The sequence below is a fragment of the Aphis gossypii genome, chromosome 1, assembly GCF_020184175.1.
Source record: "Aphis gossypii isolate Hap1 chromosome 1, ASM2018417v2, whole genome shotgun sequence".
NCBI lineage: Eukaryota > Metazoa > Arthropoda > Insecta > Hemiptera > Aphididae > Aphis > Aphis gossypii.
Window position 1 is genome coordinate 36,198,788 of NC_065530.1, and position 24,044 is coordinate 36,222,831.

The 24,044-nt window shown below is 28.6% G+C and overlaps 1 protein-coding gene across 1 annotated transcript in view; it reads left to right on the forward strand.

Annotated features, from left to right (window-relative positions):
- The first annotated feature begins 367 nt into the window (after nucleotides 1-367).
- The window catches only part of LOC114126871 (uncharacterized), a 29,759-nt gene continuing 6,082 nt past the window's right edge, over nucleotides 368-24,044 (forward strand). The window contains exons 1-14 of the mRNA XM_050198749.1: nucleotides 368-872; nucleotides 983-1,158; nucleotides 13,608-13,738; nucleotides 17,419-17,545; nucleotides 20,204-20,482; nucleotides 20,959-21,047; nucleotides 21,117-21,479; nucleotides 21,554-21,659; nucleotides 21,778-21,900; nucleotides 22,433-22,653; nucleotides 22,720-23,005; nucleotides 23,138-23,286; nucleotides 23,348-23,588; nucleotides 23,665-23,988. Of these exons, the coding sequence (XP_050054706.1) occupies nucleotides 1,015-1,158; nucleotides 13,608-13,738; nucleotides 17,419-17,545; nucleotides 20,204-20,482; nucleotides 20,959-21,047; nucleotides 21,117-21,479; nucleotides 21,554-21,659; nucleotides 21,778-21,900; nucleotides 22,433-22,653; nucleotides 22,720-23,005; nucleotides 23,138-23,286; nucleotides 23,348-23,588; nucleotides 23,665-23,988 (2,583 nt within the window). The 5' untranslated portion in view covers nucleotides 368-872; nucleotides 983-1,014. The remainder of the gene's footprint in view (nucleotides 873-982; nucleotides 1,159-13,607; nucleotides 13,739-17,418; nucleotides 17,546-20,203; nucleotides 20,483-20,958; nucleotides 21,048-21,116; nucleotides 21,480-21,553; nucleotides 21,660-21,777; nucleotides 21,901-22,432; nucleotides 22,654-22,719; nucleotides 23,006-23,137; nucleotides 23,287-23,347; nucleotides 23,589-23,664; nucleotides 23,989-24,044) is intronic.

Sequence of the window (24,044 nt, forward strand, 5' to 3'; positions counted from 1 at the left end):
GTAGTCGTACAACGATACACCGACGTAAGCGCGTTCGGGTGGTTTTAAACACGAAAATCTTCAATTGAAGCCGCGCGTTACGCAGAGGGGAGAAATAATAATATTGATGAGCACTGCGCAGATAAAAAATCTGAGAATACTTGGAATACGAGAAGACGTCGTGATAACGGGTGGTTCGTCGGGTGGAGGAAAGCCGGTCGTGTCGTACCGATAATTACGCACTGGAAGCCGGGGTAACACTGCGGGCACGGGCGGCCGGCTCTGCGCGCGCCGCCGGCGGCACCGGCACCGGTCGATTTCGCCGCTGCCGATGCGCACGGCGCCGTTTCGTTCCGATAACACACAAAATCGGCAGCACCATCGTCTGCGCGGCGTCAATGCCATAATACCCCCAAACGCACCGTCGGCGGTAACGGCACGCCAACGACACGATACGCTTTCAGTCTTGTGCACACGCTCGTCGCGACGAGTACTCAGTCCACCGCCGCCGTCCGTTTCACGTCGCCACCCGCGTCCCGACTGTAGTAATAATACGTATTGATATAATAGTACTGTTTGAAACTACCTGCCACCGTAGCGGCTACGATTTACACGCCACCCGCACACCGTCCATCGTTGTGTCGCGTCCGCCCGTCGTACCCGACAACAGTATTGTAATAATATTACCGCGATCGTTTTACCGCGTTTGCAGGAGGAATATAAAACAAATATCAAACATTTCGACAGTGTGTAGCCGTCCTAAAAGCCCACCACCCGCCGATTCGATCGACCCGCCCGGTCGGCGTCGCGTACATACCAGGTACACCTCTGCGGCCGACTAGCGCGGCGCACGTGTTCCGCTCGACGGACACAACCCGCGCGTTCGTCAGTGGGTACGTAGTCATCGTCGTCGTACTAAAAGTATTGGCGGTGCGGTACGCGCACCGCTCTAGTAGGTGTACCAGTAATACCGTCTAACCGGCTGCCGCCCCCGCTGTTCCAGGTGTCCGTATCGTCGCCACCCCTAACGCAGACATGGCCGCGCAACAGCAACAACCGGTGCCCGAGCACGACCCGTGGACCGGTCCGGAAAAGGACGGTCTGTACGACCCGCAGCTGGAGAAGGAAGCGTGCGGCGTGGGATTTATCGTGGCCATCGACGGCAAGCGCACCAACAAGGTAAGCATGCGGACGACAGAGGGTGGTTTTTAGCGCGGGTAGGTATTGCACGCCGTCGTCACCCGTCGGGGGTCGGTAGACGGCCGGCGCCGGCGATAGGTGACGATACGGTATCCGTCATCTGTACCGGGTCGGCCGGCGGACGAGTGGTTGTTGTCCGTCGGCACGGCAGACGTCGTCCAACCGCAGACGGCGACGGCCGTGTTACCTCCGCCGGTGGACGAATCAACGAATTCCGCCAGTCACTCCGACCACGCCTACCCCTACCCCGTCCGAGGAAAAAGTCACCCGCCGTCGCTGTAGTCGCCCACGCAAAACTTTTCTGCTGCCCCCCCGTGCGGGGGAGACCGATAGACTTATTGACGGTGCGATTTTATTATTAATATTTAATAATATGACGTGTTTTCGTCGTCTGCGGGCACAATCCCATCGTATCGATTTCGCGTCGTCATGGCGACTAGGTTAATGCCTAAGTCTGACCTTGACTTTTTGTACCAATTGTCGTTTTCCGCGTCATCTCGCTCCTCCTACCGCCGTTCATAAACCAAATTTCAATACCTGGTATACACCATGGTTAATACCATATATATGGGGTGGGGGGTTGAAGTCGCGTCTAAATTACGCGAAAAAATATATACGAATTCGGTTGTATCACACCTGTCAAAACGAATTTTAATTCCCATCATTATGCGTATCTACGGAAATCAACGTGTGCTGGAAAAATTTTATTTTTATTTTGTATGTACTTATTATAAATTTATATTTATCTTCTCTTGCACACGATTTTAAACGACTTTCTGAGCGCTAAATCTAATGTACAAAGAACGGCAGTGTACAAGTATGCTTAGATATTGATATTTATGCAAGTATCTACCAACTACCAATAGGTACCACTGTATCTATGATTATGACAATTTAATTCATAATTATATTGGTAGATGTTCAGACGTACATTAAAAAATGTGTATGTATGGGTTATGACATTTATTAATGTAGTTCGAATTTCCAGTATGTAGCCATAAACATTCTCAATTTTTAGTGTTATATTTGTAACTTCCTATCCAAAAATGTGCAGGAGTATTATCAATTATTTTTTGGTGGTTGCAGCTGTCGTAAAGCGTAGACACGTCTTTATTTGTCCCTGAACATTTCGATTAGGTATCGGAAAACCATATTGATCATATTGTTAAATGTTAATACGCAGATTTAGTTCGCACTGACCGTTGCCAACAAGTTCAGTCGTATAACACCTGTTATTATACTATTGTTAATAATTATCTATATTAATCATAAAATAGTTAAATTCTTACCAAGCGCAAATAAATTAAACTCGAATGATTATGATATTATTACTTAATAATCTGTTATAAGTACGTCGTTAAATAGTTATAAAATTATTTAAAATAGAGATCAAGAGAGTTCATCGTTATGTTAAAATCATAAATTTCATATCAAAAAAATTTTAATTCCCTATAGTTGCCTGCCTAATTACAAATAATGATCGTATGTAACTTAATTAGCGAAAAATATGTACTTAGTTTTAATTTATGAAAATATAATAGATGTATAAGTATATAAATACATAACAGTATATAAAACAAATTTTTATCCATAATTTTGACAAGATTTTTTTTAATATATTAATTATTAAAAAACTATGCATAGTGATTTTATTATAACAATTAATAGGTACCTATATATTAAATAACTGAATAAATGTATACTTATAATTCTAATAAATGAAATTTTAAATTTATAATCATACATCGTTATTTTTAAGTAGATTAGAAACTGAAACTAAAATAGAATATTCAATACGCCTTTGTAAAATAATACCTATTGTCAAACGAAATTAAAAACAATAAGTTATCTTAGTTTTTATTTTTAACATTTGCTACAATTTACAAACTCTCAAGTTAAATAAATGGTACACGAGATGTACCTTCTTACTACTTAACCGTGTTTAAAAATAAATCTCAATTGACAATCTAAGATATAATTTATAAATGAATATTACAGTAAATGTAAATCAAACACTAACCTTACAGAAAATTACAAATTTGGTTAGGACCGATAAGTTGTGTAATAAAGTTTACAAAATAAATGTGCATAATTTTAAATAACAATTGCGTTAACTAAACAAAAAATTACGAATGTATAAAAACTCGTTTATAGACACCCGTGTGTATAATTAATGTTATTGTTTCAGTGATATATTTTTACAATATTTTGGTATTGTATTTATTATAATTTATAATACTTACTATTCTATAGTAATAATAATCATTATATTATTCATATTATTGTTATAGTATTCATGTAACGTATATTATTATATCGTATTACATAGTTAGTGGAGTATTAAAAATATGTCCATATTACTTAATAATTATTATTTAAAATATGAAGGTTCTCGGCCACACGAATAATGTTAACTTAATTGCCTACTATAAAATATAATAAACTTATTCAAAACCGCAATATTTAAAATATGTTGTATAATATCTTTAAATGAAATGCGGCAGCCTTAATGGTAGCTTTTTAGTTTTTGATATAAAGTTTGTTCGTTAATTGCTCTATTAATTGTAAAGATCTCACATTATAAAGTTTTTGAATGTAATTAGTACAAGTCTTTTACAATTTTTTAAATTATTTAATTCTCATATAAAACTTATACAATTATAATTTTGCCGTAGCAATTAATTGTTATTAATATCTACCAATCAATTTCCAAATTGTATCAAAAAAAAAAACAAATGCTGTAGCCTATAATTTTTACTATAATTTATCATTAAGCAATTGTTCGCGACGAGTACACAACAAATCCAATTGTCTAAAACCGATTTTCGAGTAATCATCTCCGGCCCTATATAGCACTTAAACATGTTGGCAAAATATAAGTTTAAACTATTTTATTGTGTATTGTGGTGTATACAGGATTTGAATAGAAATAACTAGGTACCCATTCTATTGTGCAAAAAAATTGCACAATATTACGTACCTACTTATGTTAGTAAATAATCAGTTTTCTAAAGTATTAATTTAAACTTTATTAAACAATTAACCTAATTTAATTTAAAAAACCTTATTTTCATTCACTTAATATGGGTATACAATAAATACAATATTGTTATCCATAATATATAGTTTTAATATTTTTTATATGGTCATAACAATCATAACTAATGTATAATCGCGGAAAGGTATCTACCAATCTGCATAGTCTTTAAAATATTTTCCTTAAATGATAATATCTGTCTTTCAATATAGTATTTTCATCATGGTCTTAACGTCAATTCATTCATATCTTACTAATTTGAATTGGTATATAAACGTTTTACGCTGTGAATAAAAAAATAACTACCAAAAATGATTGCAAAATAATATGTTATAACAAAACTATTTCTAAGTTGGTATTTTTACCACATTCCGAAGTCAAACGACTAGTTTCATCTTATGTCACTAATCAAAATCGAGTTCTCATTTCTTCTTCTTACAACAAGCCATTTTCCAATCAACGTCAACGTAGTAGTAGTTTTGGAAAATTTGCATAAGAGACTTAAATTGTCCCTCTCCTTTCACCATCAAAAATACAAGAAGAAAACAAGACTAATTAAGACACGTATTATAAGTGGACATTAATTATACCGGCGAATTATAATAGGTATTAGCTGTCATTTTTTCAACGATTCAGCAATCCTACTTGTAATATCACAATTTAAATCACAAAAAAATTAACGATATTTGATTTGTTTTGCTAAATTATTATTTCGTATAGCTCATCTATTTTCGTATGTGGCTATTTACGTGTGTTGGCCCAATTTCAAAATTCAATTGTCCGAGTTTTGCCCAACGATCTAGTTGCCAATACGTGACTTGCTCATATCGTCAAACTTGCCACTATAACTGAATAATGTACCTATGCGTATCCAACACCTGTTGCCAATGTCTTTAATCGAGATAATAGGCCGAAAAAGTATTGATTTTTAATGTCCAGTCATGCCACAATAAATAAAACATTTTTTTCAACCTATATTATGTTTAGCAGAAATTGATTTTTTACATATTGAAGAAAACAACTTTTTCAAGTTGGTGGAAATAAAAAAAAAATACGGTACATATATGTTTATTTTTTAAGTGTTTATAATAAGTTTATAAACGTATTATTGAAAAGGGTTTTAAATAACTTTATAGAATATCAAAATAGTTTTTTTTGCACTAGTTACACTAGCCCCATTTAAATCTCTATATTAGAAAATAAAACATTTCAAAATGCCAATTTTATTTAAATATGTATAATTTAAAATACGTACGTCATATCGTATATAATATAATCTTCCTTTTTTATTGCACCACAAAACGCAACAAAATACTAAAAACTTGTATCACGCAAACTTAAATATTTTTATAAAATTTAAATAGAATGATATAAAAGTTGTACTTATAAAAAAATATCTTCATTCGTTTACATTAAAGTAAGTATTATAGCTATTACTGAATATAAAATAATATCTTCTTTTCAATTCTAGTGGTTATTAAAATACTCGTCGTTACCCCGTCATTATTCATATTTGCTGTTTTTTTTTCTGGATTTGCGATAGTTCCATTGTTCATATAAAATTTGGAATAATTTATACACCAAAAATATTATACAACTCTGAACTACACTCTTCAATTAATAGTATAATGTTCGTACTAATAACAATATTTATATGTCAAGTAAATATGTAAATGGTTCGGTAAATGGTTAATATTACAACTTCTAAGTAAAATTATTAATTACATCTAGACCATAACAATACCTAAATATGTAGTACCTAATAAAATAAATTATTAACGTGACCCAACCTTATATTGCTGTTGTATTTGTATAGTATTAAAATGTAAAATGCATAAATTAAAATATTTTTAGTTAGTATGAAAACAGTATAAAGATTTTAACAATTATTTATTCTGTGTATATATCAATAACATATTATACTCCCTAATGCATTTTAATGAATTCCTCGATAAATTCTAAAAAACGGACCTACACACGGTAAATACCGAAAATATTAATCGAAAAGTGTTAGCTGTCGGCTGTCATGTTAAAAATAATGATATTACATAAATTAATTCAAAAATGTTAATAAAATAACCTTTAATTTTTAACATTACTTTACATAATAGGTACTTATATTGGCATAAGTCTTAATGCGTAATTACTATTTATTAAGTGAAAGGATTTTAAATTTACAAATACAAAAAAAAACACGAACTATCTAGGTTAATTTAATATAATATGATAAATAGGTAGGTACTTAAAGTTTTTGTTGAAAACAAAAATAAAATTATTAATAAATAATATAATGTTTATATTAATGTTTTTTCTATATATATATAATAATACCTAAATGTTTTTTTATGTTTGTAAGGTTAATAAAATAAATTCAATAAATAATTGCATTTTAAATGATTGAGCTAGGGCTTAAGAGCATTACATTAATGTAATCTTTTGTTCTATATTTCTAAAATGATAATTTATACTGTTTACAGTGTTTATACTCAGGCTTTTACTTGTATTATATGATATTTCTGGCATTTTAAGTAAATTTCTGAAATATTTAATTTTATCAACTAATTGCTTTAATGTATATGTATTATAGCTATATCTTATATAATAAAGGTATCTATATAATATATATATTGAAAATTTGCCACACTTAAAACTATAATTTACATTATATCATAAGTAATAACTGATTTTAATATATTTGTATATTTCTTGTAACACCCCATATAATATTATATTTGTGTATAGAATTAGATGTTCAATAACGCTAATACTAAAACATTTGTTAAGCAAATTTTAAATTAAGCATTATTTACAATATTTTACTTCACGTGTATTCAAATAGTATTCATTATATTTATCTCTTTAAAGCAAAGAAATTATAATAATTTATTATAAATCATTAATTATAAATAGCCATAATTATTATTTGCAGTCGTTAATCTGAAATTGTGAATTAAGTCAATTAATTGTTTTTTTTTTTAGTATTGTAAATTATCAAGAATCATACAGTGATAACTTATAAATTTAAATGTCATCCGGTGTACATAAATTACGTATTTGTGGTACAAAAAAATTATAATATCTGAACAACATTAAATCTCTATCTTATTTTTAATGCAATTATTAATTAAAATTATATATGATACTCCAATACCATTTAATCTATTATTACTATTTAATATTTTATAATTAAGTGTTTAGGACAATATATCATTTAGGTAATGTGTTATCATTAAATATGAATACAGAATAAGCATTCCATAATAAAATAACTTTCATACATACTAATATGAAATAATAAACATTGAACATCAAATGAATTATTTGTATGAATTAGTGATAAGTGTAGATATTTTATTAGAATATTTATTTGACTAGGTATAATAGGATATAATCACTACATCATTTTCTAAAATAAAAAAAATCATAAATTTTAAAATATATAATTATTTATGTAAATAAACGCAATGTTGCAAATTTAAAATGAAAAACACAAATTAATAATATTGTATATAAAATATCAAATATACATATTACCTAATATATGAGTTAATATTCTATTGATAATAAGTATCTTAAACAAATCATTCGAAATTTACAATACATTTACGTATTTTAAAGAACGTTAGTTTGTTATAGTAAAAAAAGAAATGGGTTATATTACAAGAAAATATTATTTTGCAATCTCTAAATTTTTTTTTTTTATTTGTTCTTTAAACAACTAATAATTAATAATTATATAATATTGTTATGTAATTATTAAAAATATATTTAAGGATGTATGTGGTATCATATGTTGTACATGTACATTTTATATAAGTATAAAATATTACCTATACTTATTGTTTATGTACATATATAATCTATTATATATATAGCTAAATGAATATGTATATTACATTTATATAATTATGTATTTGTATATATACAAAACATATACATATAAGAGTATTATACGTACAATTAATGTCAACCTCAACAAATAAGGCTTTTTTTAAATTTTAAGATTTATTAATTGCAATTATTAAATTGAATATTAATACGAAAAAATATATATTTTTTTTTAATGTTTAAATAACGTAGGTATCTACGTAGCTAGTCTGAAATAAAGAATTTGAATAATAATTAAATTTAAATTTAAATAACTGGTTAGGTTGGATTATGTATTCGATTGATTGATTTTTAATTGTTCAATGGCTATTACTATAAACAATTAAAGTATTTAAAATAACATTTTATTTTTCATCGAATAATGAAAATTGTCTTTTATTTATCAAATAAACTTCATTATTCGACTACTTTTGTTATCTTAAAACTTAATAATATATAAACCATTGATTGTAAGCTTACTTGCATAGTTGCATGTATATATATTTAAAATTAAACTAATTGTACAACGTATTATATTATTATATTACCTATATACTAACTTGTACAGACGCTAGGTAATACAATTTAGGTAACTTAGTATGTAAACACATTGTCATCTGAAATTATCTTAGTTAATAATATTTTGTCAACAGTTTAAGTCCTTTGTGTTATATAATTTGATGACAGGTTAGGGAGGGCCGGAGCGAGAGTAGTTATGACCATGACCTAGGTGGGATAAATTTAAAAAAAATCATGGTTAACTTTTTGTTTGCTATGTAGTCTATACGTATGACCTCTGAATTTAAAACCCTTGAAAGTGCTAATTTTTTTACGTGTTAAGGCGATCGCTGTTACAGAGTTATTATAATTTGTAACTACAAATTAATATTATGTCATGATAACTAGGGGCGTTTTCATTATTTTTTTTAAAATAATTTATATTTTAATATACATATTTTATATAGGATATTATGTTAAATTAAAAAAATTTTGATTATTATCACACTCTCGAGACAAGTATCTTCTTCGTTTTCACGCTCATCGCATCGCCAATTGTTTGTCTGACAGTGATTCCGCGAGTTTGACTGTGACCAAATTATTCTTTATATAACGTTTCTTTTATTCAACGCTCGGAAATGTCATAATGTAGTGTCAAGTACCGCTATCATATCACAATTTTATTCTATACCTACTAGTGTAAATAAAAAATACGCATTAAAAACGTATACTACACTTTAAGCACAAATCATAAAATGTTTATAGAAATCGTATTTTAAATAACATACTTATAAATGAATATACAATAAAATCATTAAATTTTTGCTAACTCATATTTGTTTTAAATTATTATTGTATAGGTAACGTTTAAAATTGTGTAAATAGGTATTACTAAAAAAAATTGACTTATAATTTATTAATTTTAATTTAAAAAATAATAGGTTAAATTGTTGGATTATTGTTTAGGCGTTATATTTTTTGATTAAATGTTTATACTATTTTGGTTTCCATTTTTTATGTGAATAATTTATGCTTTTGAATTGAATTTAACACAAATTTTTACAAAAATATGATATAATAAAATGAAAAAATACATTATTGTATATTCGATACGTTTTCTACGGCAATCTGCAGCAGAACGGCTGACTATCGTATATTTTTTATCGAATTTCTCATCGTGGTTATGATTATGATGAAATTAGTTGTGAATTCAGATGGCCACCACTAGAGCGCGATGATGGACTCATCGAAATTAAGGATGTATGGACGGTGGCCCTCGGTATGCTTAGAGGGGTGGATCTGCAAAAAACACCCTTTATTATCCAAACGCTCGTCGACTAACGTTTATTCGAGAAACTTGTGGATCGATCGGCAGCAGTTGTGGCGTAACACGAACGTTGCCAACTGCGTTTTTACTCCTCGTTGTCTGCCTCCCTCGCCGACTACCATAGATTCGCGGCGGCGGGGCCTCAACGATTTTCCTCGTTCCGCTATCGTTTTACACTTGACCCACTAATTCGGCGGCCGCCCACCATTCGCTTCCTTCGAGTTGTATGATACATTTTCTATTGAATTTTTCTTTTAATCAGCAAGAAATATATGAGGACAATAAATTACAAAACAAAGAAAAAAAGACACTTCAATATCTCTTTATAATTCATATCTATATATATTCTATTATAGTTATAGTTGAATTGGACCAAATCGTTAGCTATTGAGTATTAACTATTATAAATTATAATTTATAAGCTATAACGATTACCATTGTTCTCGTGACTCTTCGCCTTTCATCTCACCACATTATCTCTACCCCGTCAGTATCCCTGTCAAAAGCTATTTAAATTCCAGATTTTATTCAAGTCACGTTCATTGTTTTTGACACAAAACAATTATGTTAGTATAGGTACTATAAAATATGTATCTATAGAAAAAAAAAACGAAAACAAATCGCGTAGTATTAATGTCTTAAGATAATATTAATTTCACCAGGAACAGGAAGGAAATTCTTCTGGCCGTGCGCTATACTGCTGTTACTATAGAGCGTATTATTTCATTGTAATTAATTAAATTTTTCAGCTCTATCTATTAGATTAAAAAACTGTCATGGAAAGAATAATGTATATCCATACTCGCTGTTCACAAAATTATATCAAACAATACAATTATTTTCTCCTAATAAAATAATATTGGTTAGATCAATCTTGAGAGACAAGAAGCCAATAAAATTATCCTATATAACTGAACATGTATATGTTTTTTATGCCTGAATCATTACGCATATATGGTATCTAGTTAATTGTAATATAAAATATAACCAGAGGATATAACTTTTGCCAAACTTAATACCCTTGAAAAATAATTCCGCTGATAAAATTATATTTCAATCGTGCGGAATATTCGTCAATTATGTACTTGAAGAAGTGCGACTAAGCTATTGAAAATAATCTACTATTAAGATAGAATAAGTATTACTATGAAATTTCAATTGTAAATGAATTATCTTAAGTGTAAAAACCACATGCCATAATAGTTTGATTGCTTAAAAGATTAAGATGTTATTATACCTGTTTTAGAAGATCACTGCAATAAACGTAAAGTTCTTCATTCATTATTTCAGCTCTTGATCTTTGTAGAAACATAATAGTACCAACAAAATAATGACTTAAATAAAATATCTGTTTAAAAATGCCTTGTTTTCGTCAAACTGATGAACTCTGCAATATGTATGGAACAATTATATTAAAATTTAGTATATTTTATTTGTTTATATTCTGATACCTAAGAAGATACCTAGATTCCATCTTAACTGTTCGAATAATCTAAAATATGCAACTACAAAAATGTTGTATTTAGTTATTTGTATACATATTATTACGTATTAAGCTATTTAATACATCTTTAAATTTAAGTTATAATATATAGGTAGGTAATATTTATGTACATTTTCTGGATAACAAACATTATTAATTATGTAAATAATTATTAAGTAAAAGTATGGTATGGTTCATACATGTTTTATTCATTGCAAAATTGATAAATAGAATTACATTCAAGTTAAAATTATCTTACGATTTTTATAAATTAAATAACAATTAATAATAGCCATTGATAAAGTATTTAGTTTAATATCTGGTTTACAAAACATAATAATTATGTAATTATTTATGTTGTAATCAATAATTATTAATGAAATTTATACCATAATAATATCCTAAGATATAAATTAATATTATTGCATTTAATTTAAATATCGATATAATGAGTATTGTACTGTTATATTGACATACTATTCAGTCTAGATTGTATAATCTATTATACTTAATAGTGGTGCACCAACATAGCTATATACACTATAGATACAACTAATTATTTTAAATGTTGATATTAAATATTACTACGAGAAAGTTATTAATATGTTAAATATCTTATAATCATTTTTATACAGGTGTTAAATCAGCTATTGCATTTTTTATCTTACCATTTCAAATTTAAATTATTGTTAAATATTACAAAACCCATACATACATTATCTTGTAATACCTAGCTTATTAGTTCTTATACTTAAGAGTATTGCGGATTAACGTATTTTATAATACATTTCGTGGACAAAATTGAACTTTATAATCTATTGTCCATTGGCTCATATTATAAAATTAATATCATTTATTAACGTTGACATTTTCCTTCTACTGTGAATAATTATATATTCATTACATCCATGTGCTATAAAAGTACGCTCAAATACCCAGTTTGAATAACTATCGATTTTACAAGGAATGAAAAGAATGTATTATACATAAATTAAGAATAAAGACATATTATGCAATTTCCTAAACTACGATCAATAATAAACAACACTATATAACAGGTATCTAACTAATAAAAATTTCAGATTTGTTTTTTCTTCTCGGGTCTATTGTATACATTACACCTTTGTTGATATTTAAAAGCCCAAAATGTAATTTATATCTTTGTTGATTTTGCGTGTTTTGTCTATACTTTATAGATAGCTCAAAAAACAGATGGTCTTTACTACACTCCAAAAATCAAAAATAGACTAATAGTAATAATGAAATATTCCGTAAAATGTGACTCAAGATAAAAAAAAAATTATACTTACAGTTAAAATAAATTAAGTTTAACAATATCTTAAACATATATAAGAGACTTTTTATAATAGAGATCTTTTAATTACTAATATTTGAAAGCTATCAATTGTTTTTTAAGTATAATGCGTATCCTACACTTTCATTTAAATCAAATATAGGATATAAATTACTCTAACAACGTTTATTGTCCAAATTATATCTATATTTATCTAACTGTGGTGCACGTACAGTGTTCTGTGACTGTACCACTCTATGTACCTACTGTTAGCAATGCACCTCTCAACAGCATTTAGGTTAGGTTATGTACAATTTAGTATAGAGGTCATGTTATGGATAGGTACGCTATTATATAACTTACACTCTTGGATACAAAATTGATGTTCAATACATTTTTATAACTAATAAAGATTCAACTATCAATACTAATTTAATCGATATATTGTCATAAAATTTAAGCTTTTTTTTAATTCAATTAATAATTTGCACTACACTTTAAATTCTCGAAACTCGTAATACATAATAACTATTGGACTTAAAATATTCTGCAGTATTATATGAAAAAATATATATTTATGTTGATGAAATTATTCCAGAATACTAAATTTCACGCAACGGTCAAATAAATATCATTCGGCATTCCTACTTGTTTAACTTTCAAATCGCTCTAGGTACTTGCCTTTGGATTTAGAATAAATTAGTAAATACATAGTGTAAAAACATCTCTTATACGATTAATTTGACTTGGACACACGTCATATTGACGTACAATAAATAGGTACATAAATATAGTTATACGAATTTATTATTTATAAAACGATTTCTATCAATAAAAACCTGTTAAAATGTTAAAAATGATTAAATTAACTCTATAGAATCAAAAAAATTTTATCATAAATTCATAACTGTTATTTTTTCAGATTGTTCGTGATGCACAAAAATTGGCTATGAGAATGAACCACCGAGGCGCATGCTCATGCGATAACGATTCCGGTGATGGAGCGGGTGTACTGACAGCCATACCACACTCTTTTTACGCCCACGAGCTAAGGTTTGCCATTTATTTTACACCAAACTATTCGGGAAATAGATTATGGATTTTTTTTTCAATTGAATTCCATATTAGTTCGCGTATTTACTAAGGTGAAGAGGCCATAGCCATAAAAAATAGGTTTGACTTACTAGAAGACTAGAAATAATGATGCGATGTCTAAGACTTAAATACGATATAAATTCATTCAGCTAATATTAGTACCGATAAGTTATTACGATTACCTACCTATAAAAGTCATAAAATTAATTACACCTCTGCTATCTTATCTATTCACTTAGGATTAATTATTACATAAATATATAGGTACGTTGTGTCAAATGTTTAATTTTGATTTTATAAAAAAAAAAATAATTAAAAACTAAAATGTTTATTAAAACAATATTTTAAATTATTACGTAATATGATGTTATATAGCTATTCAAAATTAAAAAAAATGTATACATCTTAGAGATATAAATATGACACATTATGTATTATTTTGAATCTTTGAAAAAGTGTATTATATAATTACGAGAATTCAACACAATATTCTGCGTAAACTATATGCGTAATTCTTCTAACTAAAATACAAAATTAATCATAGTTTTTTTTTCATATTGAATTTATTCACTTTTATTTTAGTTAAGTTATAAGTTAATAAATAAATAAATATTAAATTTAAATGGAAAAACTTTTAGGTAAATAGTATATTATATACTAAATAATAAAATACTTTCATTTAACCTTTAAGTTATGTGCATGTTTTACTCTATAATTCTGTTTACAATTTATCAGAAACCTAAAATTTATAATATGTCAAAGTACCTACCTTTTATCTATTATTTATGAATTTGATTTTTATATAAAAACAACTAGTTGAATTGTCTCACAACCTGTTAGATTGTATATTACTTTTCACGTACTTACTTTGTAATTGTAAAAAGAAAAGGTACATGTAGACTATTATTTATTTTAATCAGAAATTCAGAACAATTCAGTACTTTTTACAAATTCGTAAAAATTTGTTTTTAAAAATAATCCTTTAATTAATATTTTTAGTAATAGTTAAATGTACCATGGGTCGAAGGTATAATGATTATAGATTAAAGTCCTTAGTCATAAATATTTTGGGCGAGTATAAGTTGTCGTACAATTCATTCTAGATAAAACCACTTGTACGTAAGTTCCTATGTAAAAAAAATATATAATATCCATTTGTAAGTAATTAATATTTTTCTATAGGTATAGCATTTAGCAAAGTACTCATTATTTACGAACTTCTACGTAGGTACAATAAAGTATTATATTTGTTTTAGCTTTTTCTTATTACTAGCTAATCGTGTTAGAAATAATGTCTATTTTTATTAATGCCTCAATGTATATGTTAACTCAATAAAAATTAACAATTAACTGGACTCAACAAAATGAGTTATCCAAATGGTTTCGTAATTTTATTCATATCATAGTAAATTAATATAATTCTAGATAGTAGACAGGTTATGTTGTATGTATTATACTATTATTATATTAAACACTTGTGCAGTACAGAAAGTAATGACTTTGGTTTTATCTCCGTCTATAGGAGCTTGCGTACGGGTGAAATTTCCGGTAGAAACGTATATATATTTACTTATTAACCGTTTATCTGCCATGTTTCGTATGGGAACTTAACAAACACGCTTATATTTTGGTGATATGCGTTTAACTTCAAGCTAATAATTCAGACACGTACATTGGTATACTTTTTTAGAATTTATTACGACTACAGTGCTACACTACGTACATTATTTAATTACTCCGTTAAAATATACCTTATTTTATAAACTAATAATTTTAAAGTCGACGTCGTGATAATATTTTATGATCATAATTAATATTTAAATAACTGTGTTATCAGTTGTATACTACCATGTATATTGGCCATACGCCAAATGCCATAATAATTTTTAATATCGATTTTGCTCGCCCGAATATTGTTATGTCCCAACACTCAAAAATGCTTTTAAATTCTAGAATAAAAAGTCCACCAATTTTCCAAAACGAATTACTGAAGTACAAATATTTGAACAATATTTATAGACTATCCGAGGCAATCAATAATATTTCTCTGAATAATGTCAACTCGTGACATACCTAAATAATCGAATTATATACCTTTTATCGCTTCATCCATCAATTAATATAACGACCCTTTGAGATATTTTACAGCACATTATGTTAAAACTATAAAATATACATAAAACTATATTAAAACTGGATGAAGTTTTTTATAATCATTTGTTTTTAATTTTTTCTTTAAGATTAATGATTATTTAGTTCATACAATTTTAAAACTGAAAATTTACTAATATTATAATATGTATATAATTAGCAAAATCATTAAAATGAAAAATAAAATTTTAAGTTTTTTATCTGTTTTTTCTTTTCGTGAAATTATTATTAAAATTGTTAATAAATACATTATTGAACTATTTGGTTTTTTTTTTAATTTATTAGAAAAGTAAAGTTGTACTCAGTTTTCATTTTGTTTATACAACTTCAAAAAAAAGAAATATGTGTCAATTTTATATATATTTTTATATATATATATAATATACACTCACGTAAATAGAAAACAAACAGCTACACTCAGAATCTAAAAAAATAAATATTATACAACAGATTAATTTAGGTTTTTCGTTATCTATTATATTTTACTATTTCGACTTTTCAAGTTTGTTTGAACTATATATTATGTAAATGTAAATCTAACAACTCTCATACATTATTTTAGATACGCTTAAAATAAGATCTTTCACAGTTTCACGTATAATAAGTACAAAATTACCTATATATAATAGCTTGGACAATATTATAATAAAAACTTAATTTACTTAATTTATAAATGTTATTTACATTTTCTACGATGAAATACCTACAATATATATATTTTCTATTATTCCACTATTTCTTCGTGTTACTCGAAAATATTTAATACAAATTGTTGGACGTTATCCAACAAATATGTAATTAGTAGAATCTATATTTTATAATTTCAATCATAAATAATTTAATTTAATCGTTAATTTTGTGATGCACTAATAAATAAACTATAGTAATCGAATAATACTATAAAAATACTTTTTGGCTATCAATCGCCCTAATATTCACTTATTAGACTATATATAGGGTCGCCATTAATCTTACATACATCGTATCGTTTTACCACAATCGTTCAAACCGTTATTTAGCATTTTGTTATTTTACTGAAATATAGGGTTCTATACTAACTTAACTTTAACTCCACGTAATCCTGTAACTTTACTCCTCGTCGTTGTATTGTATATTATCGTATTATCGTGTAATATGTAACTATAAAAGCATATGTCAATATGATTAAAAATGGGGGTTATTTATTTATTTTTTTTAATTTAATACAAAACTTAAATATAATGAACCTATAAACAGCAATCAATGGCCTATGAAAAATATTAGTCATCTTATGAGAATATAACTGTAACTGTTTATAAAGTTTATTGTACTCGCTCGAGTTTGGCAATTAACATGAACTCAGAGAAAAGTATTATCAATGCTGTCATATTATAATGAGTAATGGCATGTTATGTAGTACGATTGAGTATATTGCTATCACCTAAATAATACAATTGCCATTTAGTATTTTTTTTTCTAATAAAACAAAAATCTATATAACGTTTCAGAGAACAGGAAAACGTGGACTTGCCAGAAGAGGGCAAGTACGCGACTGGCATGTTTTACTTGGACAAGGCGCACCACGCCGAGAGCGAAGAGATGTTCGCAGCCATCGGTTTAGAATGCAAAATCAAAGTGAGTTGTTGACAGTGACGTACAGTCCATACATTATATTTTTAATTATAAAATAAAATATTTCGACGATGGACACACGAAGTTATTTAACATGTGTGCGCCATTTTGTCATCTTGTATGCATATAATATACATTAAACAATATGATGTAATGTATTCTATATGATGTACTATATGATGGCCGATCGAATAATAATTTTTAGCACCGCGTATAATTAACGGGCAACAAACGTGCGCAAGTACTGAACACGTTTTGGTACATGCGGTCTAACACGGTTTATACCAGAATGCGTGTGTATATAATATATATATATAAGACCGGCAGCCGGGACGGGGTGCAGGTTTGGTTTGTATGTTGTGTTTACGTTCGGAAAATGCTGCAGTCCACCTATTTAATACCTATACGTAATATTATGTTTAGAAAAATAGCGTGAAAACGAAACGTGGTAAAAGCGAATTAAACACATATTTTGTGTTTCGATCCGCAAACAAGTGAGCCCAACAACAATTTTGTGTGAGAATATGTGAGCTAGGTTATGATATTGTTTATTGCAGAACGGCCCTGATCAATACCTATTATACAAATACCGACAGAAACAAATAGCCGATTCCGATCGATAGACAACCACTGCACGCTATCGTCGTACGGTAAATTTATCATCTGTGTCTATTTTTTATTTAATTTTTTTTTTTTACATCACGATTAATATTTATATATATATAAATATATACATATAATATTATTATGTGTATATACCTATATATATATATATCTATATACTTAATGTTATGTCAACAGCAAAATTAATCTTTTTTCTTATTTTAAACATATAGGATAATATTATTATATTTAATTTTATAGTTTGATCGCTTATGATATCTACAATTATTATATTAATTTTGTAACAATGCACACAAAATTGTGTTGCGAAAATATGAATAGTTTTTAATTAAAATTACATTTTATTGATGCTAACTTATAATATTTTTGAAACAACCGATCTGATTTTTCTTCTGATTGTGCAACTTTTGTTTTCTATTTACAAAATATCTGAAACTTAGGTAACAGTACAAATTGATTTCATACTCAACTAAATACTAAAACTGAAAATCTATATAAAGTATTATTAAAAGTCTAAAAAGCCTAAAGTAAAATAATAATAAAATTTTCACAAACAGATTAATATTACAAACATTTTCTCAAGTTTGTATAAACGTCTTCAATCTTTTTTTCAATATGACTTAAAATAGTGTAGCTTATAATAATGATAATAATAAAAATAGTTACGCACTATGTTAAAAATAAAATTACGCTTTATATTTAATATCATCTAAAAATAAATACTTTTACTATAATTTAAATGCAAAATACGTAAGATAATTATTTTGTTCTTTTATAATCTGTCATCTGATAGATAAAAGATTATCAATAAAATACATTTTTTAAATAAATAGGTGATTAGTGCATTTACTATATACTATACAAAAATCAATACCAAGTTATCATATCACTCAATTAAAAAAAAATTCAAGTACTTTAACTGATTTTATCAGATTAAAATGATATACTTACTTGTTAAAATATTATGTAACTTTTGACGGATAAAAAATCTTTTTAGCTCTATTCGAAACATCGTTTACTATACATTATTGATGTGAATAATACTTAAAAATAATTATAATTAGTATTATATTAAAAATATATTCATAACATTTAAGATCAGGTAATTAAAGAAATGACAAAAAATTCTAAATTCTTGCCTATTAATTTTATTCTTCTACAATTACTTTTATAATCAGTTCAATATTTTAACATAACATTTAATACATAAGCGATTAGACATAATATAATATATAAGTTATTTTTAATGCAAAAATGTAACACTATCGCATAAATATTAGTATATATAATAATATTATATATATTTAATGCAAAAACATTTATATTATATTATATGAATAGAATTACCAATAGAATATTAATTATTATATTTAAATAGATAATTTACAAAACTGTATTCTAGAAATAATCAACCTATGTATATATATATATATTTATATTTTTGTATATATATTTATATATATATATATATATTGTTCGAAAATATTGAGACAGAAAAAGTATTATTATATATCATGCACTAATAGTGATATAAGTATTTGTGGACCGTGTATATTAACTTACAGGCGGTTGTTAGTTCATCACCTGTAGGTATGTACGATATATTTGCATGTTAATCCTGTACAATAATAATAATACCTAATATTATAATATTATATTATATATCATCATACACCCTGACCATCGTCGTCCAGCGGTCTTTTTCGTCCGCTCGACGACAATAATACTAAAAATACATTGTTCAACGCATTATTTTTAGTGTCCTCGACCTTATCATAATATATATGTATATATATATTTCATACAATACGCCTTAACTTATTGAATACAACCATTATAACTACTACAACGACAACTACGACCACGGTATCCATCACATTAAGACGTATTATTTTATATTATACCTCACTCTTAACGCCCGAACGGCCGCTGCGGAAATCGCGCACGATGTCATATTATTATTTTATAATGTACAATGACCACGATGTACGAAGTATACAAACTGATCACGGCGGTGCGCTATGGCGATCATTGCAGGTGTTGTGCTGGAGAACGGTGCCGGTGCGCAACAATCAGATCGGCGAAGTGGCCAGGAGCAGCGAGCCGTTCATCCGCCAGGCGTTCGTGGTGGACGCGGCCGAGGTGTACGACGAGGACGACTTCAAGCGCCGCGTGTTCGCGCTCAGGAAGCGTTCCACGCACACCATACCCAAGCCGGGCAGGAGGTTTTACATCTGCTCGCTGTCGCACACCATCGTCGTGTACAAGGGCCAGTTCACATCGGATCAGCTGTGGGCGTACTTTACCGACTTACAAGTAATAATAAAAAAAAATGATAATATTTTAACATAATATAAGTACTATACCCAAGGCATAATGCGACGTGCCGAAAACCTTGTTTTCGATAACAAAAAAAAAAAAAAAAAACATCAGTCCGATGAAGTTTCTTACGAATTAATTCAGAATAATAATAGAGAGAGAGAGAGGAAAACGTTATAATATGCACAATCGTCTACCGTATTAAAGTCTTTGATGTATAGGTATAGCATATATTATACTGAATGTATTAATACGATTATTTAATAAAGTGCGATCGATAAGTAACTCAATAAAAATCAAATAATTAGACACGTGCAGACAACAAAATGAATTATTATTAAATTATAAAAAAAAAAAACCAATTATTTAGTGTAAATATAACCTTTTTTTATTAAATCTACTAATTATATTATTATCATTATTCATTATTATTATTATTTTGTCATAACTCGTGTTTTTTTTCTCGCCCACAGAGTCCGGATTACGAAACGTACCTAGCACTCGTTCACACTAGATTCTCAACAAACACTTTCCCGAGCTGGGAGAGAGCTCACCCTCTGAGGTAAATTTATTATTAAATGAGCCTAAAATTAAATGAATGAATAATATATTTTCTTTTCCATTATTTTAGGGTGTTGGCGCACAACGGCGAAATAAACACTGTGCGCGGTAATGTGAACTTCATGACTGCCCGGGAAGGTGTGATGGAAAGCAAACACTTTGACAATATCAAACAGCTGTACCCGGTGGTGGAACCGAATCTATCGGACTCTGGGTCGGCCGATTGTGTTTTGGAATTTCTGATCAACGCTGGTGAGTGTTCACTCCCAGAGGCTGTCATGACCATGGTACCGGAAGCTTGGCAGAACGATCAGACAATGCCTTCCGAAAAAAGAGACTTCTACAATTGGGCGGCGTGCGCTATGGAACCCTGGGATGGTCCCGCACTATTAACGTTTACCGACGGACGATACGTCGGTGCTTTGTTAGACAGGTAATTTTTTTTATTATTTATAATAACAATTTACTATTATTTGAACACTGATTCATTATGAATTTGATTTTTAGGAACGGGTTGAGACCATCTCGCTTTTACGTATTGAAAGACAACGTCATGGTTATGGCGTCTGAAGTTGGAGTGTACGACACGGATCCAGCCAATGTAGCTCTAAAGGTAAATTTAAAAAACTAGCAACAATTATTTATTTACTTTTTTGTTTTGTTTTCATATTATATCGAACAAAATATGCATATATTTGAAATACTTAATTAATTCTATAATTTTCTTGCAGAGTCGTTTGAAACCGGGTCGTATGTTGTTGGTCGACACTAAAGAGAAGCGCATCATACAAGATGTTCAACTTAAATTAGATATAGCGAGGAGTAGACCACATTCTGATTGGCTTAGAGAACAGGTATAAAAAAATAATGTTTTTCGATCATTATTCAAATGTAATAATAAAGTTATTGTTTATAAAAACTAAATCATAAAACATTTTGTTTGTTTATCCGATGCCGCAAATTGTTTCCTGTACTGACTTTATAGAGGGTGAGTTATATGTATTGATAAATGGTTTGAAAATTATGCTTCTGCAATCTGCGCATCTTTCCATAGTTAATTTCAAAAGAATGCCTAGCTATTTAGTTTTCTAAGATTTTATTTATATTTTCTCTATTGTAAATACTTATTTCTGATTAATAATATTTGTTATTCTTCACTTTATTCCTGTGATGGATTAATGTATTATAAATATGTGTATATATATACTAATACCTACTATATTAACATACCTACAGAAAATATCTTCTTACCTCTATCAACTTTCTGATAATGTTTAGATGTTTGTATATATTATTTTTATTTTGTGTGTATATAAATATTTATTTTTTTTTTTTTTAACATATTATATATATTTTGTAAAATAATACTTTTTATACTATCTATAGATTACTATTGAAGACTTGAGGGAAGAAGCTGTTGCTAAAGGATTTGGTTTAGTGCGTGCCAAATCAATAGAATTTATAAGTGGCGAACGTAAAAAGACAATTAGAGAAAACATTCCAGAACAAGAAATGACTCGTATATGGGGAGGAGATAGACGTTTATTGTTATTTAGTTACTCAATTGAAACTATTAACATGTTGATTATTCCAATGATCAGAACCAAGTATGTTAAAATCAAACAAATTTTAGTAGTTTAACAAGTACTTACTTATAATATATAATATTTTAGGAAAGAAGCATTGGGTTCTATGGGAAATGATGCTCCACTTGCTTGTCTATCTCTGTTTCAACCATTGATATACTCTTACTTCAAACAGTTATTTGCCCAAGTAACAAATCCACCAATTGATCCATTCCGTGAAAAAATTGTCATGTCGCTAATGTGCCCAATTGGACCTGAAGCCAATATTCTTATACCAAGTGCCAAACAGTGTCATAGATTATTTTTACCAAACCCAATACTATCACTTTATGATCTGGAAGTTTTACGCAATAATCTACATCGTGGCTGGAAGGTAAAATAAAATTATTAATTTTCTTAATAAATGTTAGTATATAGTATATAATACCATTAAATAAATGTATTATATTGATATATTTTTCAATTATATTAATTATTAATCATTATATAACTAAAATGTTAACAGACAAAAGTTATTGACGTTACATTTAATAAAGATGAAGGCCCATCAGGATTTTCAAAAGCATTGGATCGTATATGTGAAGAAGCCAGTGATGCTGCTAATAGCAATTATCAACTCATTATATTGTCAGATAGATCAGCTGGATCTGAAAGGTAAAATATTAACATAAAAATATAAAAATAAAATCTAAACTTTTATGGGTTTTTTTTTCAGAATACCAATTAGCATTTTGTTAGCCCTAGGAGCTACTCACCATCATTTGATTGATCTAAGACTACGTATGAAAGTTGGTTTAATTGTTGAGACTGGTGAAGCTAGAGAAGTTCATCAGATGTGCGTTTTATTGGGTTATGGTGCCGATGGTATATGTCCTTATCTAGTATTTGAAATGGCAAAAAGTTTACGTGCTGAAGGAGTATTGGATTCATCTTTCACTGATAAAATATTATTCGAAGTTAGCATCAAATATCATTTAAATTTATTAAATATAAGTAATAGTTATTATTCTTAACTTCTAATTGAATCTTTAGAACTATTGCGAGGCAATGGAAAGGGGAATTTCTAAGGTGATGGCAAAAATGGGTATATCCACATTACAGTCTTATAAAGGAGCTCAGATATTCGAGGCTGTAGGCTTGGCAGATGAAGTAATAAACAAGTGTTTCAAAGGCACTCAGTCTCGTATTGGTGGTATCAATTTTGAACGTTTGGCCAAAGAAGCATATGAACGTCACTACCTATCTTATTCTTACCGTAATACTGATATGTTGGTTTTGATGAATCCTGGTTATTTCCACTGGCGTACAGGTGGTGAAAAACACATAAATGACCCTATCAGTATAGCCAACCTACAAGTAAGTTTATAAACAATGTTAATATTATTTGTATCTATACTAACTTGGATTATAAT